Source organism: Pleurodeles waltl, chromosome 4_2 (genome assembly GCF_031143425.1).
Source record: "Pleurodeles waltl isolate 20211129_DDA chromosome 4_2, aPleWal1.hap1.20221129, whole genome shotgun sequence".
NCBI classification, from domain to species: domain Eukaryota; kingdom Metazoa; phylum Chordata; class Amphibia; order Caudata; family Salamandridae; genus Pleurodeles; species Pleurodeles waltl.
Window position 1 is genome coordinate 444,974,356 of NC_090443.1, and position 25,357 is coordinate 444,999,712.

A 25,357-nucleotide genomic window follows, 5' to 3' on the forward strand; every position below is an offset into this window, starting at 1 on the left:
ATCCCCAGGCCCGTCCATGAAGTAATTTAAACGAATAAACAACGCCAAATTATTTTTCCTTAAAGACCAGGTGGCCGCAATCTATGCAACTAACTCAAACATTACAGGTTTATTATCTCCACTGGGACCAACAGTCATCAACCAAATAGTCACCTACAGACTGATCCAAGGCGCAATACTATACACCCTGCATGACAAGGGCATTTCACAGCCCACAGCCAGCTATTCTGCACCTGGCCCTGGAGCAGAGGCATCCTCTGCCCCTTCACATGATGGAATTCAGCTTGACAGCCCTAACACCTGTACCAGAGGGAGGGAGCATGTTCAATGAGCACCATAAACTCGAAGTCTAATGGAGGCTTGGAGTTACCTCCTTGTGCAACCAGGCAATCAACATGAAAACAGCGGCAATCTTATATCTGTCCCTTTCACCATTGCTCAAGTCCTTTCAAGTGCTTATGCAGCACAGATCTTACCAACTGTTCCTGTGAGCAAAACAGGAAACTCTTTCAAGCTGTTAATTATCTGGCTAGAATGGTGTTTATTTTTTTTTAAACAGGTTTCATTATTTTTTACTGAGAGCTAATCAAGACAAATAGAAAGTCTGAAGATTGGCAAGATATTCAAGCAAATACAGATGTAACAAAGATTAATATTACAGTCATTTAAATACATTAAGAAGATCATGGACTTGACTCAAAGGCCACGTAAGATAGCCAAGAATGTGTAGTAAATCAGACTGGGTGATATTCCAGAAAAAGAAAGGTAAGATGGAGATGGAGTGGGCACAGAAACAAGGTGATGTGGGAAAACTGGTATGCCCTTGTGGTGAGGTGAAAGAGATATCAGGATGTGTGGTGGGATATGGTAGATGGGAAAAGTTGAAGGGTGATAGGGAATCCTACTGTGAGCACTGAAAAAGCAAGTTATTGTTACACTGTAGCTCTCCAGTATTGATATCTTTCATAAATTCACATGCCTGAATCTTCCCAGCCATTGATTTGAAATAACATGGAGCTGACTCTGTTCTAACTCCCATTCATGACAGTCCTTGTCTGTCCTGATAAAAGAGTCTGCATACTGATTGTGCATTCCGGGAACATGCTCCAAGTTCAAGGTTATTTGGGCATAGGCGGCTTACTTCCAGCTCTAGTATTTGTGCCCACCATTCCACTAGAGATGCATCTGTGTTTATTACAAATTGTGGAGGAACAGTTAGGAACATTAGGCCCGAAGACAAGTTTCATTGCTGCATCTACCATGGCAAGAATGAAAAATGGGTTGTTTAATTCTGGTGAGTGATCTAAAAGATAACTTCAGAAGACAAGTGAGTCTGTATCCACTGTTGTTCGAACTCTTAATGAAAGGCTGCATGTGAAGTCAGCAACTGGAAATGAGGGAAATGCAGGTGGACATCATTCCCTAAAAAATGTTTGAATGTTTGTACCAAACTGACTTTCTTTACACTAGAGAAGGAGCTAGATTTATTGTCTTTGTATTGTTTACTCTGTAGGAAATGGAATGCTCTGATTGTGACAGAACTCAGGACTGCTCCAGGGATTTCCTTCTGGAAATGAGACTTGATTTTTCCCTTTTCAGTGTCAGTCTTAGATTTTCAAACAACTAAAGGAACACCTTTGTAGATTTGCTGACTATATGAAAAGAAGGGCCTTTCAGAAACTAGTTGCCCAAGTATAGAAAGGCCTGGTGTCTGTTTCTTCATAGATAAGCAGCAACAGTGGCCATGCATTTCATAAAAATCTGTGGCAGGAATTGAGGCCCAAAGGAAGAATTTTGAATTGGTAATGCCAACCAGCCACCTCGAACCTTAAATATCTTCTGTGCTTTGGATGGATGGGATTGTGAAAATAAGCATCTTGAATATCCAACAGTGTCATGAGATCTCCCTCGTTCATCAACTGGAGAATCTGCTGAAGCATCATCATCTGAAAGGATTGTTTTTTCAGACATTTGTTCAGCTGTCACAGGTCTTAAACTTGTTCCCATTGGCCTGATTTTTCTGATAAAAAAGAAGCTGGAATAAAATCTGACGTTTTGCAGATTGAGAGGGACTACTTCTATATTTTCCTTTTGGAGGAGCAAAAGAGTTTCCAACTTTAATAGGCAAAGATGTTGGTGTGACCGCCTCAGCTTTGGATTTTGAGGTGGTATGTGAACAATTTCTAAAGTGTGGGCATACTGAATTATGTCCAACATCCACTGATGTAACAGATCACCAGCTGTCTAAGTATTTGGAAAGCCTTCCTCCCAGGTGTTGTGCACAAGAAAAAATGACGGATACCAAAAATGCATCATTGCCTGTATTTTTTCCCTCTATCTGATTCTGTAGGTCTTTTTCGAGTAGCATGCCTGCAGTAAGCTTCAGGAGGAATTGGTCTATGTGTTTGCTGCAGGATTTGCCGATACTCATGCTGATTCTGTTATTACAGTTTGGATTAGTACAGCAGGTAGCTTGTTGGGCAAGAAAAAACCTCCTTCTCTTGCTTAACGGAAGGGCTGATAAAGCCTCTGCTTCAACACGCCTAACGACCTCCTGTCTTAGAATCCGCATTGATGGATTGGAGGACATCATCCACATGTTTGCTGAAGAGTGCTCTACCATTTTAGCACATATCTAGAATTTTTGCCTATACCTTTGGTCTAAAGGAGACTGCTTTCAGCCAACCCTGACTCCTTAAGCTGTCGAAAACCAGTTGTAGCCAAGTCCATAGTAGTATCTATTATTTCTGCAGATGTTTTTTCTCCTTCTTGGATTATTGCCTTGGTTTCACTTTTTTTATCCTTGGGTGGATATTCAATAAAGGCTTCCGGCTCTGGCTACATTTGCCTGTCATATCTGCCTAACATGGCTAACAGATTAGCAGCATGAACAGTGGTAGCTGCCTTAACTGAAAGGCATTTGCTGATTTTGTCAAGGCATCTTCCCTCTTTGTCTTGTCGAGTTGTGTAATGGGTAGATAGGTTGCTAGATCACCTCTGAGCAGCCTGCATCACTCCCGAATTTGCTTTAGGGTGACCTATGGGATAAGCTGGTGCATGGTCAGCAACCTTTTATTATTTTGTCCAAACGAGGGACAATAGTCACAGTTGCTGTTTTTTTTTTTTCATTTGATTGAAATCCTCTGACCATATGTGATCAACAATTGGTATTGATACAACTGATTTTCGTGCTGGTTACTTAAAATCATAAAGGCTAGATAGGGTGAATCTCTTTTCAGCCCTTTCCACAAGCATGTGGAATCCACCTATGTCATCCAGGGGTTAACTAGCTGTAGGTGAAGTTGGCAGAGCCGACACTTGCATCGCAGAATACTCCCACTCTGAACCACGATCAGTCAGTAGATCTTTAGTTATTTCTCCTTACCCTGGCTCCTCTTCATAAGACTAGTCATCATGAATTGTGATGGGTAGAAGCTGTCTCGCTGAAGTTAAGTTATTGGAATGTATCTAACGTAGGAGTTTGAGGGGAGGTGATGTATTTAAAAACAGGTGGTGTCTGAGAAATATTCTGTAATAGTCCTCTAGCAATTGTTGTAGATCTGTTATCAGGGTGTCAGGAACCTGCATCATATGCGTTTGATAATAGTGATGTTGTTCATCATAGCTGTCATAATCATACCGCTCTTCCAAAGCCTCTATTGATCGTGGCTTTCCATGTTCTCTGAAAGAGAAATCTCTTTCGAGATGTGTTCTCCTCTTCATCAAGATCTTGGCATTTTACATGGAGTTGTGAGAGACTACAAGCAAGTCCGAATGAGCTACCATCATCTGATTCTTCAACACCTAGCAGGAGCTCAGGTGGTACAGGAGACACTTTGATGGGGATGTGGGCTCGGACATAATGGAAATTGGTATGCCTTTTTCTGTAATTAGCATTACTTCCTTTAGTCTTGTTGATGGTGTGGTACTTCAGCGCTGTTGGCGAATGTTGCTTGTTCTGCACCACTGACGAGGATTTTATTGACACCAAAGATCTCGACTTTATCGATGATGCTGCGTCGACTGAGCTGTAGTCATGGTGACCGTTGATGATATCACTGCGGACGTGTTGCTTTCATCAAAGGATTTGCTGTAGTGCTTGTAGATGAAGGGTCCGTCAATGCCTTCCTTCCCTCAGAAACTGCCTTTTTAATTAAGGCGTTGATGGGTCTAATCTTTCTGAAGTAGATGAAGGTATTTTTTACATTCATGTTTTCCTTTTTTTCACGAACAGGACACTTGTCTATCTCTAAGCCTTTTGTTGTGGTCTTCTTGGACCTTCTTAGAAGGTTCCTGAGAAGAACCTTTCTCCTTAGAATGCACCCTTTTTGAGGCTTTTTGTGGTGAAAAGATATTACTCCACCTTCATCTCCTGAAGACTGATGCCCTTTAGAATTGTTCTGCTGCCTCCAGGGAAGGGGTCTGGCTTCTCTGTCTTTCAAAGCCTTAGCAGGAAAGGTCAAACAGATTTCACAATCTTATGGGACAATAAAGACATTTCTTGTGGGAGTCCTCAGAACATAGTCTGAGCTCACTGCAAGATCCACATGGCCTGAAGAGGCTCTTAGTAGATTTGGACATATTTTCAATCAGAAAATATTCTCAGTAAATATTATCCTGAGCATATAACTGGATAAGGAGAGTACAATAAGCAAAAGCAGTGAAACTGAGCAGAGCTCAAGAAGACCTGAAGCGCGGGCTTGAAATCTGAGGTGTGGCGGCCACTGACGAGAAGAGTGCTTCAGGAGCTCTATTCTGATTGGCTAAAGTTTGGTTATTTTTAAAATGATGCGAATTGGCTAGCAACGTCACTTGTTACAGCTGTACAATATAATGCTTTATTTTGACTGCTTGGTATAAATACTGTGGGACTCCCACCTTGACGTCAGGAAGAATCAAGCATGTGAACCTATAAAAGATACTGGAAAAGTAGTCTGCTAGTATTCCCCTCTAGGCCAGCACCCCAGACATGGTTAAACAGTGGCATTTTGTTGTTCAACCTGTGAATAACATGCTTATAGGAAGCCAGACTGGTGAGATTCCCAAACCATTTAGTGTGTGTGTGGAACGTGTGGCAGTTCTCCAGTGTCAGAGAATGGAAATCTTCACAGTGGAGAGAGAATTAGCCATCCACCATATCCAGGGTGATAAGGCACAGTCTATATCCAAGGTATCATGTATGATAGCTTAGCCAATGGCAGGAAGACACAGTCACTAGTGGCAGTTAGTGTGTGCCAAACATCCCTAAATTAGCTGGAGAGTTTTAGGCAGGACCAGAGAGCATGTATGATATCACATCCCTGGTTTCTACATCTCCAGTACATGCCATTTCCAATCAATTGTAAAGGGTGTCTTGTAAATGCATGCACCATTTCCAGGTGTCTGGCTGACATATATCTGTCAATATAATTTTCTTACCAGGCCCTGGTGGGCACTTTTTCTCTGGTGCCACATGCTCTATGCTTCCTAGTCTAGAGGTATTAGTAGAAAAGCATAAGCTAACATCCCTGATCCATGAAAGGAAAGCTATCCCCTTGGGTACCAGGAAACCACCATCTGGTTGCTTAAGTTTGGAGACCTCTAGTGTATCAATTAGATCCAGAGGAGATGTGTCACTTCTGAAATTTCAATTGTCTTGCATTCAGCTTCAGTTCATAGTCTGTCTGTTTTCTGCATAAGGTGTCTGCCATTGGGTTCTGTAGTCCTAGCACATGCTCCATTGTCACTCATTTTGTGACTCAACGCCCAGTACCAAAGCAGCTGTGCACCCTGTGAGAACCTTTTGGATTAGATAAAGGTGTAATATTGTTATGGGTACAAGCCCAGGTTTGGGAATGCAAAATATACATTTTGTATGGGAGGTCTTCTGCAAAGATATTTCATGCTCCACACACTGTACATGGCTTAAAACATGATCATGACTTTGAATCTTCAGCTATAATCTTAATCCAAAAATATCTGCTTAGTTTCTGCATCTGAGGTGAAAAGGATGCTTATGAGAATACAGAAGTTCAAAAAGAATCAATCTAAGAAAATTCCTCACAAAATTCACTACTGTCTGATACACATGTGGTAGACACAAGACAGTTTCAAGACAACCACAGATCATTTATTAACCATCAGGGAAGTCAAACCTAGACGATAAACGTGCCACACTGACACCCTGAATGTAAGTGACTCTGAAAGTTCGTTCTTCACCATCTAGAAAAACATGTGGTAGATATGAACATTCTTTCCTCCTGTAGGAAAACCAGACTTTTCATACATATATTTTGTTTTTATTATAAATCATTGGGTAATGGGTTGTCATGTAAACTGAATATTAGATGCTAGAAATTATTTCTACTGTCTTTAATCTCTCTTGCCTGGAGAGGATGTCCTTTTATCTAACTTTTCAACTTGTATATTAAAAGAGAAAAAAACACTTTCACACACTTTGACCTAGGTGATCTATGTGACCAAAGCTCCAGAGTTCTGAGACGGTTACTCATTTCGTATTACCTGTTCTGCTCCTCCAGTTTGGCTAACAGCTCCAGCTCATCAGGGCTCAGATTCTCTGAATCTGAGGGGGAGCAAGCAGATGCCGAGTGGTTGGAAGAAAGGGCATCGTGGGAAGAGTCGTCAGGGCTGGCTGCAGGGCTCGCCATTTTGGGAAGACTCAGCAAAACACTGATTTCCATTGGAGGAGAGGAAATGGTGTCCTTTAAGCCTACATTGGAAAAAGAAAATTTGTCACACACTTGTCCATAGCAACAGATGCAATTCATTATGTTTAAGTAATTACTATTGTTTAGAAGTGCTTAAATTCATTTGTGGGCTCCTACTGAGTGCAAGCAAAACACAGCCAGCTTTCCAGATGTTAGTGGAATCTGCAAAGCTCCGAAATAAGCCTAAGAGTGACAGGCAAGGAGTTCAAAAGGGTGGGTCCACAAACCAAAACGTTCCTAATACTAAGCCTAATGAGTTTAAAGAGTGTAACTTTCCAAAGGCCATGGGCAGATGACCATAGGGGCCTCCTTGGGAAATGCCACTGCAAAACATAACTGAAGAAGCAGGGAGTATTGCTAGAGAAGAAGGAAAGGTTTCTCAATAAAGCAGCTGAAGCCGCTTTACCTCTAGTGGACAGTGCTTAAGGCTTAGCTGATGGGGCCTTCTTAGCTTTTTGATAGCACAACAGAATGCAGGAAGCTATCCATCAGGGAATGGATTGTTTAGAAGTGGCCAAGCCCTACGGACCGGACCACAGTTAATAAACAGTTGGTTTGATCTACAGATGTATTGTGTCCTATCGAGGTAGAACTTCAAAACTCTCTTCACATTCAAGGAATGAACAGTTCTTTCAGCTGGAGTAGAGGGATTCTGAAAGAATGTAGATAAAGATATGATTAACACTGAAGTCCGCAATAATCTTAGGGAGGAATTTTTGGTGAGTTCTAATAGCCACTTTGCTAGGGTGGAAGACTGTGTATGGTTCGTGAGAACAGTGCGCTTGCATCTCGCTAACCCTGTGAGCTGATGCTATGGCTATAAGGAAAGTTGTCTTACAAGAAAGGTGCTGCACTGAGGCTTTGTGTATAGGCTCAAAGGGATCCTGCATAAGAAGAGAAAATAGAATGATAAGCTGCCAGTGAAGTGAAGGATGCCTAATGGAGGGAAAACCTTCTTCAATCCTTCTAGAAAATCCTTGATGACAGGAATTTTGAAAAGAATAAGTTACTTACCTTCGGTAACGCCTTTTCTGGTGGATACACTAGCTACCTGTGGTAAGTAACTTATTCTTCTGATGGATACAACTACCTGTGGATTCCTCACCTAATGAACAGAGTCCCAAAGCAGTACCGCACTCGGAGGCGGGTGCCTGAATGGACATATCAAGAAATCTTGCAGCACGGACCATGCAAAATGACCCTCCCTCCTAACCTCTAAATCCAAGCAATAATGCTTCGCAAAACTATGGAGGGAAGACCAAGTTGCGACCTTACAAATCTCAGGCACAGGAACACCTCTAGGCAAAGCCGAAGAGTCCGACTTAGCCCTGGTGGAATAGGCTCTAATTCCAGCAGGAGGAACCTTCTTTGCCAAAGAATAACAAATTTTAATGCAAAGAATGACCCACCTGGATAGTGTTCTCCTAAGGACCGTCTTGCCCTTCCTCTTCCCCACGTAGTCGATGAAGGGCTGATCTTCCACTCGGAACTGTTTTGTTCTGTCAACGTAGAGTTTTAAGCACTTTTAGTGTCAAGCCAATGAAGTCTCTCCTCCTCTTTCGATGGGTGGGCAGGAGGATAATAGGATGAGAACGTAATGGACTGCCCTAAATGGAAGGGTGTAACAACATTCGGAAGGAAAGCCGCCATGGTCCTCAGCACCACTTTGTCCGCATGGAAGGAAGTGAAAGGGGGTTTTACGCTAAGCGCTTGCAGTTCACTCACTTGCATAGCTGATGGGATGGCTACAAGAAAAACAGTTTTTAACACTAAAAACCTTAAGGGGCATGAATGTAAAGGCTCAAACGGTGAACCCATCAAGAATGTAAGTACCAAATTCAGATCCCATTGAGGCATAATAAAAGGAGAGGAAGTTAACTTATTAGTAGGACCTTTCAAGAACCTTACAGCTATAGGGGATTTAAACAAGGAGGGTTGATCAGGAAGGCACAGAAAGGCCGACAGCGCCGACAAATAGCCCTTAACAGTCGCACCAAGGACAACGCAAATAATAAAATGTCAGACAAATGGGCACGTAAGGGATCAATTTGGTTCTCTCCACACCAAGCCACAAATTTTGCCCATCTGCCAGCATAGATTGATTTGGTGGAGTGTTGCCTGGCCGATAAAATAACATCCACCACCTCTGGCGGGAGAGAAAAGGAACTCAGATTGCCCCGTTCAATCTCCAGGCATGCACACTCTGGAGGTGGGGGTGTAGAACCTGTCCCTGTGACTGCGAGAGGAGGTCTGCCCTGAGAGGGAGACAGAGCGGAGGGCACAGAGAGAGTTGGAGAAGGTGCGAGTACCATACCCTTCAAGGCCAATCCGGAGCTATTAGGATCACTTGGGCCCGGTCTTAGCGAATCTTCCTCAAGACTCGAGGAATCAAAGGTATGGGGGGAAACGCGTAAACCAACTGGCCGTGACAGGGCATTTGAAACGGGTCCCCCAACGCCCCTCGCACCGGATACTGGAGGCTGCAGAACGACGGACAGTGTGCGTTCTCCCGAGTGGAAAACAAATCTATCTGAGGAAATCCCCACATCCTGAAGATGTACAGGATCAGGTCCGGATGGAGACGCCACTCGTGATCAGCTGAGAAGTGCCGACTGAGACTGTCCGCACGTACATTTTGAACCCCGGCCAGATGGTTTCCTACTATGCATATCTGATGGTCCTGAGCCCAGGACCAAAGCCGTACAGCTTCTCTGCAAAGAAGGTACGACCCTACTCCTCCCTGCTTGTTGATGTACCACATCGCAGTAGTGTTGTCCGTCAGGACCTGTATCGACTGACCGTGAAGGGAGGGAGGAAGGCCTTGAGAGCCAAACGTAACAGATTGATGTGAAACATCTGTTCCACTGAAGACCAACGACCTTTGATCTCCAGGTCCCCCAGATGAGCTCCCCACCCTAGAGTGGAAGCATCCGTTATCACCGTGGTCGCCGGAAGCGGCAGTGAGAACGGCCCTCCTTGGGAAAAGTTGCCGTCCACAGCCCACCATCGTAAATCCGCTGCAGTGTCTCTGGAAATCGTTATTGACCTCTCGAGATCCCCTTTGTGCTGAAACCACTGCCTGCGGAGGCACCACTGAAGAGCCCTCATGTGCCAGCGTGCATGAGTGACCAACTGTAAGGAAATGCCTCCTTGGCATGGTTACCCCCTGACTTTTTGCCTTTGCTGATGCCAAGTTATGATTTGAAAGTGTGCTGAGGCCTGCTAACCAGGCCCCAGCACCAGTGTTCTTTCCCTAACCTGTACCTTTGTTTCCACAATTGGCACACCCTGGCATCCAGGGAAGTCCCTTGTAACTGGTACCCCTGGTACCAAGGGCCCTGATGCCAGGGAAGGTCTCTAAGGGCTGCAGCATGTCTTATGCCACCCTGGGGACCCCTCACTAAGCACAGACAGTGCCTGCCAGCTTGTGTGTGCTGGTGGGGAGAAAATGACTAAGTCGCCATGGCACTCCCCTCAGGGTGCCATGCCAACCTCACACTGCCTATGGCATAGATAAATCACCCCTCTAGCAGGCCTTACAGCCCTAAGGCAGGGTGCACTATACCATAGGTAAGGGCATAGGTGCATGAGCACTATGCCCCTACAGTGTCTAAACAAAACCTTAGTCATTGTAAGTGCAGGGTAGCCATGAGAGTATATGGTCTAGGAGTCTGTCATACACAAACTCCACAGCACCATAATGGCTACACTAAAAACTGGGAAGTTTGGTATCAAACTTCTCAGCACAATAAATGCACACTGATGCCAGTGTACATTTTATTGTGAAATACACCCCAGAAAACATACACGACTTCCAGTGTGGGCTGACTAGTTTTGACAGCCTGCCACACACCAGACATGTTGCTGGCCACATGAGGAGAGTGCCTTTGTCACTCTGTGGCTAGTAACAAAGCCTGTACTGGGTGGAGGTGCTTCTCACCTCCCCCTGCAGGAACTGTAACACCTGGCGGTGAGCCTCAAAGGATCACCTCCTTTGTTACAGCGCCCCAGGGCACTCCAGCTAGTGGAGATGCCCGCCCCCTCCAGCCACGGCCCCACTTTTAGCGGCAAGGCCGGAGGAGATAATGAGAAAAACAAGGAGGAGTCACTGGCCAGTCAGGACAGCCCATAAGGTGTCCTGAGCTGAGGTGACTCTGACTTTTAGAAATCCTCCATCTTGCAGATGGAGGATTCCCCCAATAGGATTAGGGATGTGCCCCCCTCGCCTCAGGGAGGAGGCACAAAGAGGGTGTAGCCACCCTCAGGGCTAGTAGCCATTGGCTACTAACTCCCCAGACCTAAACACACCCCTAAATTGAGTATTTAGGGGCTCCCAGAACCTAGCAAGATAGATTCCTGCAACCTGAAGACGAAGAAGGACTGCTGACCTGAAGCCCTGCAGAGAAGACGGAGACACCAACTGCTTTGGCCCCAGCCCTACCGGCCTGTCTCCCCACTTCAAGAAAAACTGCAACAGCGACACGTTCCACAGGGTCCAGCGACCTCTGAAGCCTCAGAGGACTACCCTGCATCTAAAAGGCCCAAGAACTCCCGAGGACAGCGGCTCTGCTCCAAAGAAAAAACATCTTTGCAACAAAGAGGCAACTTTTAAAGACAACACGTTTCCCGCTGGAAGCGTGAGACTTTGCACTCTGCACCCGACGCCCCGGCTCAACCTGCAGAGAAACAACACTACAGAGAGGACTCCCCGGCGACTGTGACCCTGTGAGTAGCCAGAGTTGATCCCCCTGAGCCCCACCAGCGACGCCTGCAGAGGGAATCCAGAGGCTCCCCCTGACCGCGACTGCCTGCTTCTAAGAACCCGACACCTGGTAAAGACACTGCACCCGCAGCCCCCAGGACCTGAAGGATCCGACCTCCAGTGCAGAAGCGACCCCCAGGTGGCCCTCTCCCTTGCCCAGGTGGTGGTTACCCCGAGGAGCACCCCCCCTTGCCTGCCTGCTTCGCTGAAGAGACCCCTGGGTCTCCCATTGAAACCAATTGCAAACCCGACACTTGTTTGCACTCTGCACCCGGCCGCTGAGGGTGTACTTTTTGTGCTGACTTGTGTCCCCCCCGGTGCCCTACAAAACCCCCCTGGTCTGCCCTTCGAAGACGCGGGTACCTACCTGCTGGCAGACTGGAACCGGGGCACCCACCTTCTCCATTGAAGCCTATGCATTTTGGGCACCACTATGACCTCTGCACCTGACCGGCCCTGAGCTGCTGGTGTGGTAACTTTGGGGTTGCCCTGAACCCCCAACGGTGGGCTACCTTGGACCCAACTTTGAACCGTGTAGGTGATTTACTTACCTGCAAAACTAACAAACACTTACCTCCCCCAGGAACTGTTGAAAATTGCACTGTCTATTTTTAAAATAGCTTATTGCCATTTTTGTGAAAACTGTACATGCTATTTTGCTGATTCAAAGTTCCTAAGTTACCTAAGTGAAATACCTTTCATTTGAAGTATTACTTGTAAATCATGAACCTGTGGTTCTTAAAATAAACTAAAAAAATATATTTTTCTATACAAAAACCCATCGGCCTGGAATTGTCTTTGAGTGTGTGTTCCTCATTTATTGCCTGTGTGTGTACAACAAATGCTTAACACTACCCTCTGATAAGCCTACTGCTCGACCACACTACCACAAAATAGAGCATTAGAATTATCTCTTTTTGCCACTAACTTACCTCTAAGGGGAACCCTTGGACTCTGTGCATGCTATTTCTTACTTTGAAATAGTACATACATAGCCAACTTCCTACACCAACAGAATGCATAAGGCGAACAGACCGAGCAGACGAAGGACCTTGAGGACTGGAACAACCGCTCCACTTTGAAACATTGGAATCAACGCTTGAATATCCTGAATCCGTTGAGGTGGAGGATAGGCCCGATTCAACGTTGTGTCCAGTACAGCCCCTATGAACAGGAGGCTTTGAGAGGGCTGCAGGTGAGATTTGGGCACATTTACCAAAAAACCCAGATTGTACAACAACTGGGTTGTCATCTGCAGGTGACGCAACATGAGCTCTGGAGACCTGGCTTTGATCAACCAATCGTCCAGGTAAGGGAAAACCTCTATCCCCTTCCTCCTGAGATGCGCTGCAACCACCGCCATCACCTTTGTGAAGACTCGAGGCGCGGAAGTAAGACCAAAAGGAAGGACCGCAAACTGAGTGTGTTGCATCCCAACCACAAACCAGAGATACTTCCTATGCGACTTGAGAATAGGGATGTGGAAGTAAGCATCCTGCAAGTCGACAGACACCATACAATCTTCTTCATTCAACGCCAAAAGCACCTGTGCTAGGGTCAGCATTTTGAACTTCTCCTGCTTGAGGAACCAGTTCAAAACCCTCAGGTCCAGGATAGGTCTCAACCAACCATCCATCGTGGGGATCAGGAAATATCTCGAATAACAACCCTGACCCCTTTCATCCTCTGAAACCAACTCCACTGCACCTTTTGATAATAGGGTTTGAACTTCCTGTTGCAACAACAGGAGATGATCTTCCGTGCAAAAGGAGGGATGGGGAGGGATGGAAGGGTGAAACTCCCGAAAGGGAAGTGCATAACCTTTCTCCACAATACTGATGACCCAGGAATCCGATGTGATCAGCGTCCACATGCAGAGAAAAAGAAACAACCTTCCCCCTACAGGAGAAGTATGGGAAGGAATGGACAGAGGACTAAGGCTGCTTTCCCTGTTGCACCCCCGAGGAGCAAGAGGAAGAGGCAGGGTGCTGCTGGGTGGCTCCTCTGGTTCGAACTCTACCCCCTCCCTCTAAATGACCTATGGGGAAGAGTAGATGGTTGTTGGCCTGCAGACTGGAGTCTTCCCCCGAAAGGAAGTGCCTTGACCAAACCCCCTGAACTTTCTAAATGACCTGAACGGGGTTGTGGTAGAAGCCTGCAAACCTAGGGACTTAGCCATAGACCTACTCTCTTTGAAGTGCTCTAAAGCAGAGTCAGCTTTCGAACCAAATAGTTTATCTCCATCAAATGGCAAGTCTAAAAGAGTTGATTGCACATCAGAGGAAAAACCAGAAGACCTCAGCCAAGCATGCCTCCTGGTTACAATGGATGTCCCCATTGCTCTGGCCACTGAATCTGCAGTATCTAACCTCATCTGTATGACCTGAGTCGCTGCTGCTTGAGCATCAGCCAAAAGACCCCGAATGTCTTGGGGCAAATCTGGCATCTCAGCCTTAGCAGCATCCATCAAGGCATGAATGTATCTTCCTAACACACAACTTGCGTTAGCCGACTTCAGGGCCATACTGCAAGATGAAAAGATCTTCTTGGCCGACTGCTCCATCCTTTTCGACTCCCTGTCTGAAGGAGCCCCAGGGAACGAATCAGAAGCTGAACGCGAGGAGCAGGATGCCTGAACCACCAGACTCTCTGGAGTCTGCTTAGAGAGGAAGCCCGGATCTCCAGGGGCCACTCTGTACCGTCTCGCCACTGATCTGCTAACCGCCGTTGAAGAAACTGGTTTCCTCCAAACCTCAATAATTGGTTCAGTGAGAGCCTCATTAAACGGCAGGACTGGCTCTGCAGCAGCCGAAGCCGGATGTAACACCTCTGTGAGGATATTGGTTTTCACCTCATCTGCAAGTAACGGGAGTTCTAAAAAGTCTGCTGCCTTCCTCACCACTGAGTGAAATGAAGTCGCTTCCTCCGTGAATTCGTCTGGAGAGGCCAAGTCCCATTCTGGGGAAGTATTAAGACTGCTGGCAGAGTCCAAGCCCTGAAAAGTCCCCCAGAGGCTCTACGATCTTGCCTTCCTCTACGAGCTGTCTCTGACATTCCTGCTCCTCCAACAGTCTGAGGGCCTTCCTCCTCGAGCGCAACGTGGCCTCTATCCTTGGCGTCGATAAAGAATTAGCTGACGCCGACGACCTCGGCTGACACTGATCTTCCGATTCTTCCGACGCCGGATCCATTGGTGCCATGGGAAGTCGAGCACTCTTCGCCGGCGTCGATTGGAGTCATGGTGAAGTCGACAGCTCCACTGGATCAGCTGAAACCAACGGCGTCAAAGGTCTTCTCGGCGACGTCAAAGGCACCGGGCAGAAGGGCATAAAAGGCGTCGGCTTGTAAGGAGCCGGAACGCTCAGACCAAAAGCCAATGGATCTAAGGGACCAACCAGTGCATCGCCAGGAGCCATGGTACTAAAGATGCTGTACATCACATTTAAGAAGGCCGCCGGATCTGCTCCCGGAGTCGGGAAGGCAGAATACCCCTGCAGCATCGTCGCCGACTGCGACGTCGGTATTGTATCCGACACCTCTGATTGTGCAAGTGAGAAGGCAGGAATCTGGCAAGGCTCATCCACCTCGAACACCGACGGCGCCAGAAAAGCCTGAGGACTTTGAGGCTGTGGCGTCACTGTCGGGCTGACTTCCCACATCGAGCGGCGCCGAGCAGATGGAGACCTCGAACAAGATCGATCTTTCCCCGACCGACATCGGGAATCATGCCGACGCCGTTTCTTGTGCGAAGATTTTGAAGAAGATCTGCGATGTCGATGCTATTCTTTCTTCTTTGATTTCGCTAAAGAGGTTGGCTTCACGCTCTTTCAATGCCTTTGGATTCATTTGTTGACAGGAAGCACACTCTTCCACATCATGCTCTGAGCTCAAGCACCATAAACAGTCATTATGCGGGTCCGTGACCGACATATGCACCCGCATTCCCTACAAGGCTTCAAGCCGAACTTCCGAGGTGGAGACATTTTAACTGGAAAGTATCTCTTCTGAAAAACAGTAGCTCCTCAAGAGCCAGGAGAAAAAAACGTTACTCGAAGGCACGGAAAAAAGGGGAACTGACGTCAGCACGCCGGCGAGGACCTCTTATTGCCTCGATGACGTCAGACGGCATCGCATGGAAGTCGGGCAATTGTGACGTCCTCATCGACGCGCAGAGCTGGGAAGAAAATTTCCGTTGAATTCTGGCGCATTGGGAGAATTAATTAAGTGAGGAATCCACAGGTAGTTGTATCCATCAGAAAATAGATTTCTGTAGGTAGTAAAGGCTGCCGGGTGAACCTTTATAGAAGAGAATTGCAAGCCAGGTTTTGACAGATGGAGTAAGATTGGCAGAATTACATCTTCATGGCAAGAAGTAGGGTCTACATTCATGAAGGAACACCAAATTCAGAATCTCTTTTACTCGCAGGCATATGCGGAACGGGTTGGAGGCCGTTAGCCTCCTGGAGGATGTCCATACAGTACTGCAGCAGATTCAAGTGTCTGTACTGCACTAACTCAGGAGCTATGCTGCCAAATTCAAAGACGAGAGATTGGGGTGTAACATCTGGCCTCTGACCTTCATTAGTAGGTATGTCCTGCATGGCAGCTTGAGATGTTGATTGATGGATTGGTAAAGGAGGTTTGTGAACCACCACTGAGGTAGCCACTACGGAGCTAGTAGAATCATCTTGGCTCTCAAGTGGGACAGCTTGATGAAGACTGATTAAATCAGCGGAAAAGTGGAAAGAAATTTGCCAGACCAGTCAATCAATAGGGCATTTCGCAGTGTCCCTATTTGGTAGTACCTCGAGGCAAAGCTTCTACATTTTTTGCTGAGCTGAACAGGACGATGGCAGGTGTACTCCACAGATGAAAGATGTTGTGAATGACCCACTCGTGGTTTTCTTGTAGAATCCTGCTGAGGGAGTCTGTCTGTGCATTTTGTACACCTCTAAGGTGAATTGCAGATATAGTTCGATCCCTGGCTGTGAGCCAGTTCCAGATTGCCTGGGTCTCGTGTGATAGAGGCCTGGACCTTGCCCCTCCCTGCTTATTGAAGTAGTACATGGTGGTCATATTTGTCCATCTGAACAAGCAGGGAGTTGGTCCTGAACAACGAGTGAAACATTTTTAGCACTAGATGGATTGTGCATAGCTCTAGGAGGTTGGTATGATAGGTTGACTCCCTCTCTGACCATTTGCTTTGGATTCTGGAGATGGTCCATGAGAGCACCCCCAACCTAGCAGTGAGGTGTCTGTCATTACTATTTGAGGAGGAACTTCATGATGAAAAGGCATCCCTCGAAGCAGGTTCTTTAGGAAGCACCACCATTTCAGCAACAGCTTTGCATGACGAGACATCACTATCATGTCCTCCCAGTTGCCCATCAGTTGGTCCCACTGGTCCTAAAGACATTCCTGCAGGGATCGCATGTGGAGATGAGCATTCAGTGTGAGGAAGATGTAGGATGCCATTGAGCCTAGGAGAGAGGATATTGTTCTCACTGTTGGACGGCAAGCTGTCATGAGAGAGTGACACTTCTGAAGGATCGATGAACGTCTCTCCTCTGAAGGACACACTCTTGCCTGTACTGTATCAATGGAACCTCCCACATAAAGGTTTGAACCAGGACAGATATTGACTTGGAGAGGGTGACCTGAAGGCCTAATCGTTGGAGGAGACTGCAAGTCCAGTTGTAGTGAAGCTGAGCTTCCTGAGACCTTGACACTTTGATCACCCAATTACCTAGGTAGGGATAGACCAACATTTTGTGCTTCCTCAGATGTGCAGTCACCACTGCCATGCACTTTGAGAATATTCTGCATGCTGACTTCGGAACAAATCGAAGACCTTTGTACTGGTAGTGATCCTGCCCCTCTACAAACCTCAATAATGTCTGATGCTTTCTGGCAATTGGAATATGAAAGAATATGTCTTGAAGGTCAATGGAATACAGCCAATCCCCCTGGTGTAATTGGGGATAAATCTGCTGTAATGACGGCATCCAGAACTTTTCTTACTGAATCCACTTGTGGGATGATTTTATGTTGAGAATGGGTCTGAATTAGTTCTTGTCTTTCTTTTTCACCAGAAAGTACCTGAATAAATGTCTGTCCCTCGTTGGTGGCAAGGAACAGGTTCCACTGCATGTTTCTGTAAGAGGATGTTGGCTTCTGACTGTTAACAGCAGGAGTTAAAAACTGGACTGTTTCGGAGGGATGGACAGTGGAGGACTTGTGAACCTGAGACAATAACCATTTTGTAAAATGTTCAGAACCCAGAAGTCTCAAGTTGTTTTTTGCCACTCTCTTAAATAAGATTATATGCTTACCCCCAATGGAGTGGGTAATAGAAGAGGGAGAAGTAACGACTCAGGGTTTGGGCGCAGGTGGTTGCTTTCCACCTTAAGCAGTCTGTTGGTTGGATCTACCTCTGGTCTGCTTTCTTTGGTACTGGTGGTAAGGGCCTTGCTCCTCTTGTTATATGCTTTTTTGGCATCCCCACTGGGGGGTATGAACCCTCTGAGTATAATACCGTTGTTGGTAAGGGTGGAAAGATTTTCTTTGTTCTCTAGATCTTTCCAAGCCAACTGCTTTCAATGTTCCCATTTCTGTCTTCATCCTTGCCATCTCGTCATTGGTATGGCTTCCGAATAAAGTGGTACCAGAGAATGGGAGATTTACTGTCTTCTGTTAGTACTCTGGCGTGAGTGAGGTAAGGAAAGCCGAGAATGTCTCCGTAGAGGGATCCCGTGACAGTATTCATGTGCTGCAAGTGGCGAGGAATCAGCTGCGGCACTAATGACTTGGTCAGAAGAACGAGTTACTTACCTTCGGTAACGACTTTTCTGGTGGATACATTAGCTACCTGTGGATTCCTCACCTAATGAATACTCCCATGGCGCCAGCATTCGACGGAAATCTTCTTACTAGTCTCTGCACGTCGACGAGGACGTCACTCTTGCCCACGCGACGCCGTCTGACGTCATACAGGCAATAAGAGGTCCTCGCTGACGTGCTGATGACAGTACCAACATTTTTTACGTGCATGAGAATAATAATAACCCAATGTAATGAAAGAGCAAAGCAACATCTCTTAATATTGTAAATCACACAACATTGCAATAAAATAGCTGTAGATTTAATATAACCTTTTTTTTTTTTTTTTTTTTTAACAAATAAATATATTTATACATACAAATCATGTATATACACAATATATATAGATTTATATATAAATATACACATATATACAAATATCATATATGCAAAATGTATTGCAACTTTGAAGACCAAAAGGAGCACACTCAAGGATTGCTTGGAGAGACCAAAAAGGCAACGGGGAGGCGGGTGGGACCGTGAGGAATCCACAGGTAGCTAATGTATCCACCAGAAAAGTCGTTACCGAAGGTAAGTAACTCGTTCTTCTGATGGATACAACTACCTGTGGATTCCTCACCTAATGAATAGAGTCCCAAAGCAGTACCACGCCCGGCGGTGGGTGCCTAAATGGTCAAACCAAGAAATCCTGCAGCACTGACCGTGCAAAATGACCGTCCCTTCTGACCTCAGAGTCCAAACAGTAATGTTTCACAAAAGTGTGAAGGGACGACCAAGTTGCGGCCTTGCAGATGTCGACCACAGGAACACCCCTGGCCAAGGCCGAAGAGGCCGACTTAGCTCTGGTGGAATGAGCTCTAATGCCCTCAGGCGGATCCTTCTTTGCCAAAGAGTAACAGATTTTAATGCAAAGAACAACCCACCTGGAGAGTGTTCTCTTGTGGACTGCCTTTCCTCTCCTCTTGCCCACGTATCCGACAAACAGCTGATCCTCCAGCCTGATATCCTTCATTCTGTCGATATAGAAGCTCAACGCCCGTTTTGGGTCCAGGCGATGTAGTCTTTCTTCCTCCTTTGAAGGATGAGGCGGAGGATAAAACGTTGACAAAGTAATTGTCTGAGCCAAATGGAAGGGTGAAACAACCTTCGGAAGGAAAGCAGCCTTGGTCCTCAACACCACCTTATCCCCATAAAACGTTATATAAGGGGGTTTAACCGATAAGGCCTGCAACTCACTCACTCTCCTTGCAGATGTTATAGCTACCAGGAATACTGTTTTAATAACCAAATACCTTAAAGGGCAAGAATGCATAGGCTCAAAAGGGGACCCCATAAGGAAAGTCAGGACCAAGGACAAATCCCATTGAGGCATAACAAATGGTTTTGGAGGATATTGATTCATAAGACCTTTCAAGAATCTGAGAACAATAGGGGATTTAAATAACGACGGTTGGTCTGGAAGACAAATGAAGGCTGACAAGGCCGACAAATAACCCTTAATGGTAGCCACTGCACAACCTTTCTGCGCTAGAGACAGTGCAAAAGACAAAACATGTGACAGATGAGCATGTAAGGGATCAATCTGTCTCTCTCCACACCACATAACAAATTTAGACCACCTATTAGCGTAGATAGATTTAGTGGAGTGTCGCCTGGCCGCTAAGATAACATCCACTACATCAGGCGGGAGAGAGAAGGAACTCAGGTTGCCCCGTTCAATCTCCAAGCATGTAGGTGCAGACTCTGGAGGTTGGGGTGTAAAACCTGCCCCTGCGACTGCGAGAGGAGGTCTGCCCTGAGAGGGAGACGGAGCGGAGGGCACAGTGAGAGTTGGAGAAGGTCGGAGTACCATACCCTCCTTGGCCAATCCGGAGCTATTAAGATGACTTGGGCCCGGTCTTGGCGAATTTTCCTCAACACTCGAGGAATCAAGGGTATGGGGGGAAACGCGTAAAGCAACTGGTCGTACCAGGTTATCTGAAACGCGTCCCCCAACGCTCCCTGCATCGGATACTGGAGGCTGCAGAATAACGGGCAATGCGCGTTCTCCCGAGTGGCAAACAGATCTATCCGAGGAAACCCCCACATCTGGAAGATTAAACAGACTTGATCTGGATGGAGACGCCACTCGTGGTCTGCCGAGAATTGGCGACTGAGACTGTCCGCACGTACATTCAAGACCCCGGCCAGATGATTTGCCACCAAGCAAATCTGATGGTCCTTTGCCCAGGACCATAGCCGAAGAGCTTCTCTGCAGAGAAGGTACGACCCTACTCCTCCCTGTTTGTTTATGTACCACATCGTGGTAGTATTGTCCGTCAGGACCTGTACCGACTGACCACGAAGGGATGGGAGGAAGGCCTTGAGAGCCAGTCGTACAGCCCGTAACTCCAACAGATTGATATGAAACACCTGTTCCTCTGGAGACCAAAGCCCTTTGATCTCCAGATCCCCCAGATGAGCTCCCCATCCTAGGGTGGAAGCATCCGTTATTACCGTGGCCACTGGTGGCGACTGCGCGAACGGCTTTCCCTGTGAAAGATTGTTGCCCGCAATCCACCACTTCAATTCCACAGCAGCATCTCTGGAGATCTTGACAGTACCTTCTAAATCTCCCTTGTGTTGAGACCACTGCCTTCGGAGGCACCACTGAAGAGCCCTCATGTGCCAGCGAGCATGCGTGACCAACAGAATGCAGGAGGCGAACAGACCGAGCAGACGAAGGACCTTGAGGACTGGAACTACCGCTCCATTTCGAAACATTGGAACCAATTCCTGAATATCTTGAATCCGCTGAGGCGGAGGAAAGGCTCGACTCAATGTTGTATCCAGTACTGCCCCTATGAACAGGAGGCGCTGAGAGGGCTCCAGGTGAGATTTGGGCACGTTCACCGAAAAGCCCAGGTCGAACAACAACTGGGTTGTTGACTGCAGATGATGCAACACAAGCTCCGGGGACTTGGCTTTGATCAACCAGTCGTCCAAGTAAGGGAATACTGCTATCCCCTTCCTTCTGAGCTCCGCCGCAACCACTGACATCACCTTTGTGAAGACTCGAGGTGCTGAAGTAAGACCAAACGGGAGGACCGCAAACTGATAGTGCTGCGACCCTACCACAAACCGGAGATACTTCCTGTGCGACTTGAGTATCGGGATATGAAAGTAAGCATCCTGCAAGTCGACAGACACCATCCAATCTTCCTTGTTCAACGCCAAAAGCACCTGTGCTAGGGTCAGCATCTTGAACTTTTCCTGTTTGAGGAACCAATTCAAGATCCTCAGATCCAGGATTGGTCTCAACTGACCATCCTTTTTGGGAATCAGGAAGTATCTTGAGTAACAACCTCGACCCTTTTCCTGCTCTGGGACCAACTCTACCGCGCCCTTTGAAAGGAGGACTTGAACCTCCTGTTCTAGCAACAGGAGGTGTTCTTCTGAACAATAAGATGGGCGGGGCGGGATGAGGGGCGGGAACTCCCGAAAGGGAAGGGCGTAGCCTTTTCCCACAATGCCGAGAACCCAAGTGTCCGTTGTGATAGACTTCCACTTGTGGAGAAAATGCTGTAATCTTCCTCCTACAGGAGAGGAGTGAGTGGGAAACGGTGGAAGCCTAAGGCTGCTTCCCCTGCTGCACCCCTCCAGAGGACGAGGAAGAGGCAGAGTGCTGTTGAGAGGCTCCTCTGGTACGGACCCCACCCCTCCCCCTCCCTCTAAATGACCTATAGGGGAGGGAAGAGGCGGGTTGCTGGAACCTCCCCCGAAAGGAAGAGGAATAAGAGCCACGCCCAAATCCCCGAAACCTCCTGAAAAATCTAGAAGAGGCAGAGGAAGAAGGAGCTTGCAGTCCTAACGATTTGGCTGTGGCTCTGCTCTCCTTAAATCGTTCCAAGGCCGAATCTGCCTTGGCTCCAAACAGTCTGTCCCCATCAAACGGGAGGTCCAGCAGGGTCGACTGCACATCCGCAGAGAACCCTGAGTTTCGGAGCCAGGCCTGTCTTCTTGCCACCACAGCCGTGCCCATCGCCCTGGCCACCGAGTCGGTCGTGTCCAGCCCAGACTGGATAATCTGGGTCGCGGCAGCCTGGGCGTCCGAGACCACATCCAAGAGACCCTGGGGAAGCTCCGTAAATGAAGACGAAATATCATCCATCAGAGCATGGATGTACCTCCCCAGAATGCACGTTGCGTTGGTGGCCTTCAACGCCAAACTGCATGACTAAAATATTTTCTTGGACTGCGCATCCAGTTTCTTGGAGTCTCTGTCTCCAGGCACCGTCGGGAAGGAACCAGGCGCTGACTTTGAGGAACAGGAGGCTTGCACCACCAAGCTCTCCGGCGTAGGGTGTCTAGAGAGAAAGCCAGGGTCAGATGGTGCAGCTCGATACCTCCTGGCCACAGCCCTATGAACGGCCGAGGAAGACACCGGCTTCTTCCACACCTCCAACACCGGATCCAGCAAAGCCTCATTAAATGGCAAGAGAGGCTCAGCTGCAGCAGAGGCCGGATGCAATACCTCTGTCAGCAAATTCTGCTTCGCCTCTGCCACCGGCAAAGGCAGGTCCAAAAAGCTCGCTGCCTTCCTCACCACAGCATGAAAGGAAGCAGCCTCCTCCGTATATTCCCCTGGAGATGAAAGGTCCCACTCAGGGGAAGTGTCCAGCCCACTGGCTGTATCCAGACCATGCAGTCCGTCTCCAGAGTCCTCAATCTCTCCCTCCTCTAGGACTCGCTGGTACTCTTGCTCTTCTAAAAGACGGAGAGCACGCCTCCTCGAATGAAGTCTCTCCTCGATACGCGGAGTCGACATGGCCTCCGCCGACGTCGAAGAACGGCGCCGATCTCCAGAAGCATCTGACGCCGCGTCCGGCGCCACAGGCAGCTTCGGCGCCGAGGCAGGAGACGGAGGACGAGGTCTTGGAGCCGATGGACCAACCGGAGTCACAGGGCAAAATCCTGACTTCGACGGAAGGGCAACCTCCGGGGCCGAAACATCCGAAGCCACCGGAGCGGCCACCGACGCCGGCACCGGCGCCGAGCCCACATTCCCAAAAGGGAGAAAGGGCATAAAGGGTGCCGGCCGAAGAGGCGCAGGATCACCCAACGAAAAGGCCAAGGGCCCCGAAGGACCAGCCGGAGCAGCTCCTGGAGCCATCTGCTGAAAGATGGTATACATCGCATTAAGAAACGCGGTACTATCGGCTCCAGGAGTGGGAAAAGCCGGATACTGGGGTGCCTGGATCGAGGGCGACCCCGACGCCGGCCTCAACGTCTGCGACGCCGGAGAAAACACAAGAGGCTGCACCACCTCAATCACCGACGCCTGACCAGGCGAAGTCGGTGACGCCGGAGAGGGCAACGGCGTCGAAGGATGCGGCGTGACCGTGGGGCTGACCTCCCAAGTCTTCCGACGCCGAGCCGAAGGTGACCTCGAACGAGACTCCTTGCTGGAATGACGTCGTGAGTCTCTACGGCGCCGGGAGTCTCGATGACGCCGGTGAGACCTTGGCGAAGAAGACTTCTTATGATGTTTCTCCTTCTTCTTTGACTTTGCCATGAATAACTTGGCCTCACGCTCTTTGAGGGCCTTCGGATTCATGTGTTGACATGAATCGCAAGTCGAGACGTCGTGGTCGGAGCTCAAACACCATAGACAGTCGGAGTGAGGATCTGTAACTGACATCTTTCCCCCACACTCTCGACAGGGCTTGAAACCCGACTTCCTCTGAAACATTATTACCGCAGAGAAGACTACGCAGCAGACAATACACTGTAACCACGAAGGTAACAGTAGCTCCCTCGAAGATAACCGTTTCGAATGCACGGAAAAAAGGGAACTGTCATCGGCACGTCGGCGAGGACCTCTTATTGCCTGTATGACGTCAGACGGCGTCGCGTGGGCAAGAGTGACGTCCTCGTCGACGTGCAGAGACTAGTAAGAAGATTTCCGTCGAATGCTGGCGCCATGGGAGTATTCATTAGGTGAGGAATCCACAGGTAGTTGTATCCATCAGAAACAAGTAATCCCTCATTGAGGGAGGCAGTGCTCACCGCTTCAACTGTGGTTGCTGCTGTGTTGCAAACTTTACGACCCGTCGCTGCCACTACAATGACAGAGTCCAGTGATGGGTCCATTTAGAGAAAGACAGCCTCCTGCTCTGGAGAGGGTTATTTTTTCTGCAGCCTGGATGGAGCTGGCTTGACCAAGGCTGGCATTAGAAATAGGACCATAGCTGGTTCTAATAGGTCTGGCACTAATGGTAACAAAGGACTTGATGCTGACTTATGTTGTAGGGTCTCAAATATTACTGAAGTCGACAGTGTTGGAGTCGATCATGCGATATTAAGCTTTGCAACTCCCCTCACCAAGACTTCCTGAAACGTGGTGATATACGTGGAGGTAGGGAGTCTGACAGTGTTGGTAACATCCAGTGGTGGAGAACGATGTGTCAATGGTGTGTCTGGAATGATATCTTCTCGAATGGTGGCGATGCTGTGAGCGCCTAGGTGATAGAGAGGAATGCTCTGAGCTGCGGTGATGGTGTACAGAATGATGGCGTGATCTAGATCAAGTTGTGGACCTCAGTGGAACAACTGGTGCTGGAGGAGGAGGCGGTGGAGGCAGGGGTTGAGATGGAGGAGAAGAAAACAAGTTACTTACCTGTAACTACAGTTATCCAGTATTGGTATCTTTCATAAATTCACATGCTTGAATCATCCCCGTTGTCGAAGTGGGAGTCCCACTGTACATAAAATAGCAATAATTAATAAATAATTTATTTTTGCCATAGGCTATAATGGAGCCAGCAATTGCTCACATAGCCTATTCATGTCCTTTTGTGAAAGGACCCAAACCTGCCTGCTGTCCAATCAGGCACCAGCACCCTCTAGAACCTTCTCCAGAGAAGCTCCCTTCCTCAGATTTTCCAGCACAAGAGTGAAAAATTAGAACCTGAGAGGAAATGCGAGCATCAAAGGGGAGGAGGGTGGGTCGCATGTGAATTTATGAAAGATACGAATACTGGATAACTGTAGTTACAGGTAAGTAACT

General features: G+C 47.7%; 1 protein-coding gene across 2 annotated transcripts in view; it reads right to left on the reverse strand.

Moving 5' to 3' along the window:
- The window catches only part of EVI5L (ecotropic viral integration site 5 like), a 1,467,274-nt gene that overhangs the window by 874,678 nt on the left and 567,239 nt on the right, over positions 1 to 25,357 (reverse strand). For both annotated transcript variants that reach the window (XM_069231736.1, XM_069231735.1), the window contains exon 3: positions 6,502 to 6,709. In XM_069231736.1, the coding sequence (XP_069087837.1) occupies positions 6,502 to 6,680 (179 nt within the window). In that variant the 5' untranslated portion in view covers positions 6,681 to 6,709. The remainder of the gene's footprint in view (positions 1 to 6,501; positions 6,710 to 25,357) is intronic.